The 12,325-nt window shown below is 45.4% G+C and overlaps 1 protein-coding gene across 1 annotated transcript in view; it reads right to left on the bottom strand.

The window, feature by feature from the left end:
- Positions 1 to 8,801: 8,801 nt before the first annotated feature.
- Positions 8,802 to 12,325, bottom strand: part of Aduk (Another Drosophila Unc-51-like kinase) — a 151,097-nt gene continuing 147,573 nt past the window's right edge. The window contains exon 3 of the mRNA XM_068348036.1: positions 8,802 to 9,877. Coding sequence (XP_068204137.1) covers positions 9,319 to 9,877 — 559 coding nt within the window. The 3' untranslated portion in view covers positions 8,802 to 9,318. The remainder of the gene's footprint in view (positions 9,878 to 12,325) is intronic.

Below are 12,325 nucleotides of genomic sequence, written 5' to 3' on the forward strand. Positions count from 1 at the left end.
TCCGATGCGTCCGAGAAGAGACGGTGGTCGGGGGTCTGAACAGCCAATGGTAGACCTTCCTTGAGAAGAATGCTGTTCTTCCACCACGTTAGAGTAGACCTCATCTCTTCGGAAACAGGAACTGAGACCGTCTCTAGCGTCATGTCCTTTATCCAGTGAGCAGCTAGATGATACTGAAGGGGGCGGAGGTGGAGTCTCCTTAACTCGATGAACAGGGCCAGCGATGAAAGTGTCCCTGTTAGACTCATCCACTGCCTGACTGAGCATCGGTTCCTTCTCAGCATGCTCTGGATGCATTCTAGGGCTTGGAAGATCCTTGGGGCCGACGGAAAAGTCCGAAAAGCTCGACTCTGAAGATCCATACCCAAGGAGACAATGGTCTGGGATGGAACGAGCTGAGACTCCTCAAAATTGACCAGGAGGCCTAGTTCCTTGGTCAGATCCATAGTCCCTTTGAAAATCTCCAGACAGCGACGACTTGTGGGAGCTCTTAAAAGCCAGTCGTCTGACGGAGCCGGACACAAGATCATGATACTGCTGCACAGTCTGTGAACTGTCAATCATGGGCAAGCGAGGAAGTACAGTGACAACCCGAATCTGTCTAGACTGTCTGGGTCGTACAGACAACTCCTTAACGGGTTGCCGCACTGCGTCACAACAAGTCACTTCTGTTGGTTGTTGAACATCTTCCCCGTGACACATTGACTCCGTAAACAAAAAATCCTCTAACAAGGACTAAGCTTGGACTGCATGTCATGCAACACAGCTCAAGGTCTATGGGAGAAGGTGTGGTAACAGACGGGATTAGCGACTGAAGTGGAACCATAACCTTCCCTGTAAGCATGTTATGCTTAAATAAAAGTCCATAAGAGGTTATGCAGCTAAAGGTTCCCTCCAAATGACAGAGTCCTCAAGGGAATATCAGAAGGAGGGAGAAAAGAACTTTCTCATCTACAGGGACCTTATCCTAGAAAAGCTAAGTTCTCTGAGTGAGGGTTCACTGGTGCAAAAGCAGCAGACTAGAAGGCAACGTTATGAAACTGCTTGACAGTCTAGTGAGTTGGCAACAACCCAAGATGTGTGACTGAGAAGCATGCGGTAAGGTATGCAGAGCATGATGTATGCAGAGTATGCTGTATGCAGAGCATGCTGTATGTAGAGCATGTTGTATGCAGAGCATGCTGAATGCAGAGCATGCTGTATGCAGAGCATGTTGTATGCAGAGCATGCTGAATGCAGAGCATGCTGTATGCTGAGCATGTAGTAAGCAGAGCCTGCTGTAAGCAGAGTCTGCTGTAAGGAAAGCAGAGCGTGTGCATGGCGTTTAACATTTCTCAGAAATTCCATGACCAGTGCTAGAGTGCTTTATGCATGTTTGCATGGGGATAAAAAATCAACATAATGTTTACCTTACATTCATAACTCATGATTCATATTTTTGCCATGGTTTGAAAATGGAGGTAAGGTATGCTGAACAGCAGAGTCATAACGAGCTGGAACAACAATAGTTGTGGTTTCCTCTTCAAGACTCTGTTGAGGGAACACCTGAGGCTCAGTCTGCAAAGGCTGAATAAAAGACAAGCAGAAGGAAGGCGCATGGGTGGAGGAGGCTGACTCCTAGCATGAGTGGTTGAACCCAAGGGTTGCGCTTGCTGAGCGGTTGGCGGAAGCGGAGTAGCAAGTTCCAGTTCCTGTGGTGTGAGCGGAGCGCGATGAGGAAGAGGCTGCGCAGAACAAGGTAAATGTCTCGCAAGCTGAGGCTCCTGAGGCGCAAGGCTAAGGTGTTGTGGTGCTTGCCTTGTGGAGGGTTGAGCTCGCTGCAGCGAGAGCTGAGGAGACTGACTCATGGACGGGAGAGGTTGTTGTACCTCAACCGAGTGTTGCATCACTGGTGGAACAGCAAGTGGAGGCGGAGGAAGAGAGGTATAATCCTCCTGATCCCATTGTAAAGGTTGCCTTAAGGAAGGCGGAGGCTGAACACCACTGGGAACAGCAAACTCAGCACGTGGCTCAACATCGTACGCCTGGCAGGTGATACTGCGATCAGGCGGAGCGAGCGTAGTCGGAGAGAGTGTAGGCGGAGGCGGAGGAGCAACACTCTCAGCCCGACACTCACGCATCAAGTCCGAAAGCTGTGCTTGCATGGACTGTAGTAGAGTCCACAACATCGTACGCCTGGCAGGTGGTACTGCGATCAGGCGGAGCGAGTGTAGGCGGAGGGAGTGTAGGCGGAGGCGGAGGAGCAACACTCTCAGCCCGACACTCACGCATCAAGTCCGAAAGCTGTGCTTGCATGGACTGTAGTAGAGTCCACCACATCGTACGCCTGGCAGGTGGTACTGCGATCAGGCGGAGCGAGTGTAGGCGGAGGGAGTGTAGGCGGAGGCGGAGGAGCAACACTCTCAGCCCGACACTCACGCAACAAGTCCGAAAGCTGTGCTTGCATGGACTGTGGTAGAGTCCACAACATCGTACGCCTGGCAGGTGGTACTGCGATCAGGCGGAGCGAGCATAGGCGGAGGGAGTGTAGGCGGAGGCGGATGCGCAACACTCTCAGCCCGACACTCACGCATCAAGTCCGAAAGCAGTGCTTGCATGGACTGTAGTAGAGTCCACTTGGGGTCGGCAGAAACTACAGTAGGCTGAGGTAAAGCCTTAACAGTCGAGCTCTGTTGTGGCAGAACCTTACTCCTCTTAGGCGGAGTGCATTCAACTGATGATTGAGGAGAGTCAGAGCTAACCCAATGACTGTGAACTCTAACTTCGTACGTCTGGCATAGGTCTGGACTTTACGTTTAAAAGGTCTTGAGACCTGAGACCAGCGTTTTCTCCCCTAATTTCTTCTGCAGACGAGCAAAATAAGGGCTCAATCGTCTGCGGGTGGGAGTGACGGTCTCGGTAAGACACGCCCACAACCACCGAGGATACTTCTGTGCACCGATCAAGGCCTGCTGAACCCTTCTGCCCTTCGACATTGCTTCTCCCCTGGGCTTGGGAGCTTGCAAGAGGTCCCGGACTGGGAGGACGACTGGCGCGCACAAAAGTACCCTCACGCACATTAATCACTTATCACTTTGATTTCTGTTTGCACTTATTTCACTGAACTCGAAACTTTAAGTGGTTTGTACCTGAAACACGCAATTCTATCCTTTTTCAAAAGTTAGTAATTGCGAAAACAGAATTACAATGTAACAGAAAAATCTAATGAAAGATAATTCAGTGGCTGGAAAGAGACTAAACACTAGATCACTCTAGAAACGTTTAGTTTCTTCCCCTAAAGAGACTAGGGAGAAGAGCAAAAACGATAACGACGTTACTCGTACGCCTGGCAGGCTTGAACGAAACGTTTATCCTCTTTCTCCCTCCGTCTCTATCTCTCTCTCTCTCTCTCTCTCTTGACTTAGAACCTGAGAGAAGAGCCCAATCATATATATCGTTAAAACATATTATTGTTAAAGGAAAAAACTGAAAAGTTCCTTTATTAGGATCAAAACCATTAAGTTAAGAAAGAATGAACAAAACGCTAGACACGGTTACTCTTACTGCAACGTGAAACCGTGAACATTCTTCTCTATCGTAACGATAGAGTGCAAGTTGAACGTTCTGAACGTCAACAACTGCAGAGACAAAACAAAACGTTAGTTCAACTTTGAAAACAGTACGAGACTATCAAAGAAATTCTTTCAAACTCTGTGGCGGAAATAGCATATGTTAACAGGTAAAACCGAAATGACGGGCTCAATGTTAATTAACTTCGGTACCAAGAAAAGACCGCCTACTATTAGGAAGGTCGAATATAAACAAATATAAAAATTAATTTTAATAAGTTTATAATAAAAGGAAGTTAATCTATAACTTTTGTTAAGCAAAATTAAGAAAGAGAGTCTATACTCTCTTAGACACCAACACTTCCGTCTAAGGGAAGGGTCGGCCATTGAAAGGTGAACGAGAGTTCATACTCTCTACGCCACCATAATTAATCAAATTAATTCCAAAAGCTAACTAAGCTAATATAGAAGTTTCCAGTAAAGCGACAGCCGAAATCAAAGAGAAATACTTCACCAAAGTCGTGAAAATACTCCAAGAACATAAGCGTATCCCAGAACGTCTTGCCGGAAGCACGACAGAGGAATAATTGAGGAGGTGTCAACAAGAAGTACTTGAGTACCTGGCCACAGGTGGCGCTGGTAAATACACCCCCTTCTAGTATTGTGATAGCTGGCGTATCCCTCCATAGAATTCTGTCGGGCAACGGAGTTGACAGCTACATGATTATCGGGTAAGTTTAATATTGAAAAAATCAACATAATGTTTACCTTACATTCATAACTCATGATTCATATTTTTGCCATGGTTTGAAAATGGAGGTAAGGTATGCTGAACAGCAGAGTCATAACGAGCTGGAACAACAATAGTTGTGGTTTCCTCTTCAAGACTCTGTTGAGGGAACACCTGAGGCTCAGTCTGCAAAGGCTGAATAAAAGACAAGCAGAAGGAAGGCGCATGGGTGGAGGAGGCTGACTCCTAGCATGAGTGGTTGAACCCAAGGGTTGCGCTTGCTGAGCGGTTGGCGGAAGCGGAGTAGCAAGTTCCAGTTCCTGTGGTGTGAGCGGAGCGCGATGAGGAAGAGGCTGCGCAGAACAAGGTAAATGTCTTGCAAGCTGAGGCTCCTGAGGCGCAAGGCTAAGGTGTTGTGGTGCTTGCCTTGTGGAGGGTTGAGCTCGCTGCAGCGAGAGCTGAGGAGACTGACTCATGGACGGGAGAGGTTGTTGTACCTCAACCGAGTGTTGCATCACTGGTGGAACAGCAAGTGGAGGCGGAGGAAGAGAGGTATAATCCTCCTGATCCCATTGTAAAGGTTGCCTTAAGGAAGGCGGAGGCTGAACACCACTGGGAACAGCAAACTCAGCACGTGGCTCAACATCGTACGCCTGGCAGGTGATACTGCGATCAGGCGGAGCGAGCGTAGTCGGAGAGAGTGTAGGCGGAGGCGGAGGAGCAACACTCTCAGCCCGACACTCACGCATCAAGTCCGAAAGCTGTGCTTGCATGGACTGTAGTAGAGTCCACAACATCGTACGCCTGGCAGGTGGTACTGCGATCAGGCGGAGCGAGTGTAGGCGGAGGCGGAGGAGCAACACTCTCAGCCCGACACTCACGCATCAAGTCCGAAAGCTGTGCTTGCATGGACTGTAGTAGAGTCCACCACATCGTACGCCTGGCAGGTGGTACTGCGATCAGGCGGAGCGAGTGTAGGCGGAGGGAGTGTAGGCGGAGGCGGAGGAGCAACACTCTCAGCCCGACACTCACGCAACAAGTCCGAAAGCTGTGCTTGCATGGACTGTGGTAGAGTCCACAACATCGTACGCCTGGCAGGTGGTACTGCGATCAGGCGGAGCGAGCATAGGCGGAGGGAGTGTAGGCGGAGGCGGATGCGCAACACTCTCAGCCCGACACTCACGCATCAAGTCCGAAAGCAGTGCTTGCATGGACTGTAGTAGAGTCCACTTGGGGTCGGCAGAAACTACAGTAGGCTGAGGTAAAGCCTTAACAGTCGAGCTCTGTTGTGGCAGAACCTTACTCCTCTTAGGCGGAGTGCATTCAACTGATGATTGAGGAGAGTCAGAGCTAACCCAATGACTGTGAACTCTAACTTCGTACGTCTGGCATAGGTCTGGACTTTACGTTTAAAAGGTCTTGAGACCTGAGACCAGCGTTTTCTCCCCTAATTTCTTCTGCAGACGAGCAAAATAAGGGCTCAATCGTCTGCGGGTGGGAGTGACGGTCTCGGTAAGACACGCCCACAACCACCGAGGATACTTCTGTGCGCCGATCAAGGCCTGCTGAACCCTTCTGCCCTTCGACATTGCTTCTCCCCTGGGCTTGGGAGCTTGCAAGAGGTCCCGGACTGGGAGGACGACTGGCGCGCACAAAAGTACCCTCACGCACATTAATCACTTATCACTTTGATTTCTGTTTGCACTTATTTCACTGAACTCGAAACTTTAAGTGGTTTGTACCTGAAACACGCAATTCTATCCTTTTTCAAAAGTTAGTAATTGCGAAAACAGAATTACAATGTAACAGAAAAATCTAATGAAAGATAATTCAGTGGCTGGAAAGAGACTAAACACTAGATCACTCTAGAAACGTTTAGTTTCTTCCCCTAAAGAGACTAGGGAGAAGAGCAAAAACGATAACGACGTTACTCGTACGCCTGGCAGGCTTGAACGAAACGTTTATCCTCTTTCTCCCTCCGTCTCTATCTCTCTCTCTCTCTCTCTCTCTTGACTTAGAACCTGAGAGAAGAGCCCAATCATATATATCGTTAAAACATATTATTGTTAAAGGAAAAAACTGAAAAGTTCCTTTATTAGGATCAAAACCATTAAGTTAAGAAAGAATGAACAAAACGCTAGACACGGTTACTCTTACTGCAACGTGAAACCGTGAACATTCTTCTCTATCGTAACGATAGAGTGCAAGTTGAACGTTCTGAACGTCAACAACTGCAGAGACAAAACAAAACGTTAGTTCAACTTTGAAAACAGTACGAGACTATCAAAGAAATTCTTTCAAACTCTGTGGCGGAAATAGCATAATATGTTAACAGGTAAAACCGAAATGACGGGCTCAATGTTAATTAACTTCGGTACCAAGAAAAGACCGCCTACTATTAGGAAGGTCGAATATAAACAAATATAAAAATTAATTTTAATAAGTTTATAATAAAAGGAAGTTAATCTATAACTTTTGTTAAGCAAAATTAAGAAAGAGAGTCTATACTCTCTTAGACACCAACACTTCCGTCTAAGGCAGTGGTTCCCAACCTTTTTCAGCTTGTTACCCAATTTAGCATGCCACATTAAGCATGTTACCCCTTTCACAAAATGTTGTCAACATTTATATATATATGGCTAAACTAAAACACTAGAGATAATTTCTTTTATTTATTGTATTAGTACATTTTGCATCTCTAATGACTTACCAAAGATGTCAAGAGCATCAGCGAGATGGTTGGAGTTGGATATTTGAAGCTAGTTGAGGAATTCTTGGTTTCGTGGTTGAAAGTGCCAGCCTGGCATCGTTTGCAACATTCAAGCGAGTCCTTTTTTTTTGTTTTCATCCCCAGCACAGTTGAGAACCCCTTCTCGCACAGATAAGTTGTTGAGAATGATACCAACAACTTCAAGGCTCTCTTGGACAGAGTTGGTGAGTCGGCTAGTCGTGAAATCCAAAAGGAATTTTGGTTTTGGAATTTGATTTTCAAGGCTTCATTGGCTTGCATTGTGATCCTTTGCATGAATGGCCTCATCAGGTACAGAGAAGGGATGAATGATCCACTGAAGACTGGCTGTTTCTTGGTCACTCTCTGGAAAGTAGTGATGCATGCTTGTTTCAAGCCCCTTCAAATGGTCGCTCATCTCTTTGTTGATGGTCTGTAGAAGAGATCCAGTATCATGACTATTCTCCTCAATAAACTGGTCTAGAGTGGGGAACTGGACGATCACTCCTTTCTCCAAGCGCCGAATCCAGAGTCTCAGTTTCGCCAGAAATGCAGCCACAGTGTGACGGGCATCAATGACAGTCGTGTTTCGGCCCTGGAGTTGCAGATTACCACTGTTCAGCTCCGCAAATATGTATAAACTGCACAGGACAGTACACATACATACCAGCTCATGTCCACCTCGGCTGATGCTCACAGAGAAACTGGCAGTGTGAAATAGAGGCAGACTCGGGCAGTGAGTGACGCGTACTGGACTCGTTGATTAGTCATTGGGGTTACTGAGTGACTTGTGTCCTGAAGCATACTTGTGAAAATACTTTTCGGTTACCACACACTTAACCTATATATTTTTTCTTTTCTAATAATGTATATTAGTTTTTGATATTTATTGTTATTTGGTTTAGCTTTGTTACTTACTTATAATAGGTTTACTTTACAACTTAAAATACTAAGACTAAGTTAACATTAATCCTAATACCAATGCTTACTTGATTTTCAGAATTCTTAACATTTTTCTGTCACCCCTCCATTACCCCCGAAAAATTGCTAAATTACCCCCAGGGGGTAATTTACCCCCAGGTTGGGAACCAATGGTCTAAGGGAAGGGTCGGCCATTGAAAGGTGAACGAGAGTTCATACTCTCTACGCCACCATAATTAATCAAATTAATTCCAAAAGCTAACTAAGCTAATATAGAAGTTTCCAGTAAAGCGACAGCCGAAATCAAAGAGAAATACTTCACCAAAGTCGTGAAAATACTCCAAGAACATAAGCGTATCCCAGAACGTCTTGCCGGAAGCACGACAGAGGAATAATTGAGGAGGTGTCAACAAGAAGTACTTGAGTACCTGGCCACAGGTGGCGCTGGTAAATACACCCCCTTCTAGTATTGTGATAGCTGGCGTATCCCTCCATAGAATTCTGTCGGGCAACGGAGTTGACAGCTACATGATTATCGGGTAAGTTTAATATTGAAAAAAATAAGTAAACACTCTTGAAGTTTAGAAATTGCATGGAAGAAAAAACAAAATTAAAACTATTAACAAACACTGTTTGGTTATAATATAAAAATTGTCTTATAATCATTATTGTACCATACTAAAGTAAACTCCTTCACTCACAAATACACTAGAATACTTACATAAAAATTATGTAAGCAAACCTTTAATTAAAATAAAAATTTACCTGATATGAACTGACTGATTGTTTTTCCTTCATAAACTAGATGATAATAATGTAATAAAAAGAAACAAAAGGATGCTCTTTTAAAAGAGGCCTTTAAATGAGAGAGAGAGAGAGAGAGAGAGAGAGAGAGAGAGAGAGAGAGAGAGAGAGAGAGAGAGAGAGAGAGAGAGAGAGAGAGAGATTGTGTCTTTAACACCATCTATCATATAAAGTAATTTAATTAACTAAAATAATTTGCCAACCCAATTCTCATCCTGAAAACATTCCGCATCACTTCAAGTACAGTACTTTCTGTTCTCAAAATACAATAGCAAACAAGATATAGATTATACCCAAGTGGGCTAGGGCTATCGGTACTGCTTTCCTTTAAATTAAACTCTGGCAGTTATGTGCAAAAATATACTTTGTATCACAGGTATTTTTTTCAAAATCAAAGCTGCATATAGAAGAAAGGAAAAATGACTTAGATGATTATAATCATGCCTATTTCTATAAAAATTATTTGGCTCTGCTCAAGATTCTAGCAAAGCCCATATCACCTCGGGAAAGGAAAATTACGAGACGGTAAAAGACAAAGGAAAATTTCAGATGTACAATACACTGTGGTAGAAGTTTTTATACTTGGTCTATTGAATGCAGCAGTTTTTTTCCAAGTCTGCCTCAGGAACACTCTCACTATCAGTAGTATGTTTTGGAGAGGATCCACCACTGACAAGTTCTTTTAAACATTCTGCCTGATGCATCCATCTATTTACTTCTTCAACCAACAGGTCTTTTCTACGACCTTTAGGTTCGTTTTGCAATAAATCAAGAAGTTTACCGAGGGCCAGTGTGTATTTCTCTAAAGCAATGGCATAACTTCCTTCATGTGCATACAACTCACCTGATGCGGCAATTTCCATGGCAGCCTTGATCTGGGGTGTTGTTGCTATTAGCTTCAGAAGTTCGTCTCTGCTGCCTTTGTATTCTTTAGATGCTGCTGAAGACGATGATCCAGAATCTTGCTTTTGTAATTTTGGAATTCTGGCATTCTTGACAGTTTCACTATTATTATCAAGGATTTTTTTCAGCTCTTCTGTGCGATTTAAGTACTCGTTGACTTTACGCCTTATGGCACTTCTTTTTGAAGCATCTGGTTCCACATGGAGGACAGGAACAAGATACTGAAGAGCTTCACTATAAAACCTGGGGGAGGGGGTAGGAAATGAAATATGAAGACTCAATATATAAACACAAATACAATATTACAATTATATTCCCTGAAAGTATTATGAAAAACAGGATTCTGGCTCAATTTAAATAAAAAAAAAAAACTTTCAATAAATATTCAATTTCATGCATTGTACTTTAAGCAAGCTTTTTGCTTTTATCACTGCTCAACAACCTGACAGCTTAACAGAAAAACGATAAATTCGTAGGTAATTTGTATTTTTCCTAACTATACAAACCTTAGCTATTTAATATGGGCTATTACTTTCGGCGTAGCTGAAATGACAAGCCATTAGAATTTTAACGAGGGTTTACTACCCCACCGCTAGTTAGCAGGGGGTAGGGAGGGTAGCCTGCTTACCCCCCCCCCCCTCACACACACCTGTGATGAGCTCACTTTGCTTAGAGGTAGGACTTCATGGGAGATAGGGCTGGCGGCCAAGTTTGATTAAATAGCAAAGTTTGTATAGTTAGGAAAAATACAAATTACCTACGAATTTGCCATTTGTTCCGTAACTGAAATACAAACCACGCTATTTAATATGGGTGACTCACCCCTTAGGAAGGGTGGTAAGTCCCAGCCAGTACTGGCTTTTGGCTTTGCCCGGGGACTCAGTATCTGAGTGTGTCAGAACTCAACAATGAGTCCCTATACCTCGCTAGAACCTTGCTGCGCAAGGGCTGCGGCCTACGTAAGCTGTGTGTGAAGGTCTGAAGTGTGACTCGTCCTAGGAAGTTGACCTGTAGTCCCTTAGAAGGCAACTTTAGGCTAGGACTCTCCCAATACCACCTCGTCAGGGTATGGGGACGTGACAGTATTATCTTAATACTCGGAACACAAGGAAACATGGTTTACCTGCAGTGATTTGAGGTCAGCTGTGCAGAGAACCCAGGATGCTGCTTTCCCCAAGAGAGGGGAGGATGAAAAGAGTAAGGGCCAGACAAATCTTTTCATTCATGCAGACTAAGACCAGGTAACAATGCCCTCAACCTTCTGCTACTTGTCCACTAAGGAGCTTGAGGTTTTAAACCAGCTATTGTGCAGCCACCACAGGGCCGATAGAAAACGTATCGAGCCTCCTGTGGGTCACGTTGTGACGGTAGTGGGTTGTGAAGGTCGTCGATGCTTCTACACCCCAGCTTGAAGGACCTGCGTCACTGAGAAATTTCTCTTGAAGGCCAGGGACGTAGCTACGCCCCTGACATCATGTGCTCTAGGGTGACATGATGGAGGAGGGTCTGGATTCAGGGACAGATGGATCACCCTACGAATCCATGCCGAGAAGGTGTTCTTGGTGACCCTCCTCTTAATTCTCCCAGTGCTAACAATATTTGCACCTGGGGACGGACTGTAGCCGTTCTTCTGAGATATAACCTCAGACTCCTTACTGGACACAGTAGGAGAAGGTCTGGGACATCTGTTACAGAACGGAGAATCGAATCCGGAAGGAGTTGAACCAAGCACCCAGCCCCCCGTGATTTTGAGTCTTAGCACCAAACCCAGGGACGAGTTTAAACGTTACCTTCCTCCATACCCTTGCATGGGCGATGTCATATGAGACCATGAAGTTCACTGACTCGCTTGGCCGAAGCCAAAGCTAGTAAGAACACCGTCTCCCAAGTTAGGTGGCGAACTGAAGCTTGCGTAATGGTTCATAGTGAGGTCTCTTAAGAGACCTGAGAACCCGAACCATGTTCCATGGAGGAGGTCTCACATCCGACTAAGGGCAGGTAAGTTCATAAGTTCGTATGAGTAGGGAAAGTTCCAGCGAGGAAGAAAAGGTCATTCCTTTGAGCCTAAGGCTAGACTTAAGGCCGAGCGATAGCCTTTCACCGGCGAGACAGAAAGGCGCCTTTTCTTCCCGCAAATACACGAGGAACTCCGCTATTGCTGGAATAGTGGCATCTAGTAGAGAGATACCCCTTCCAAGATACCAACCACCGAAGACTTTCCACTTTGCCTGGTAGACACATGCGGATGATTTTCACAGATGTCTAGCCATCCTAATCGCAACTTGTTGCGAAAATTCCTCTCTCAGAGAGGAGATGCTGGATAGTCACCAGGCTCGAAGTCGTAGCAAAGCTACAGCTTTGTGGAAGATGCTGGCATGTGGTTGTCTGAGTAGATCGTGTCGTGGAAGGAATTCTCTCGGAAGTTCCGTTAGGAATTGCAGAAGGTCCGGAAACCATTCCGCGTGATGCCATAGCGGAGCTATGAGGGTCATTGAAAAATTGACCGATATTCTGGTCTTGTTGAGTACCCTCCTCATCAGACAGAACGGGGGAAAGGCGTACACGTTCATGTCGTCCCCCTGTTGTTGAGAGGCATCTTGCCTGAGTGCCTTGGGATCCGGGACTGGGGGGAAGTATGGTAGAAGCTTGAAGATCAGCGCTGTCGCGAACAGATCCACAGTCGGGGAATCC

Source organism: Palaemon carinicauda, chromosome 24 (genome assembly GCF_036898095.1).
Source record: "Palaemon carinicauda isolate YSFRI2023 chromosome 24, ASM3689809v2, whole genome shotgun sequence".
NCBI lineage: Eukaryota > Metazoa > Arthropoda > Malacostraca > Decapoda > Palaemonidae > Palaemon > Palaemon carinicauda.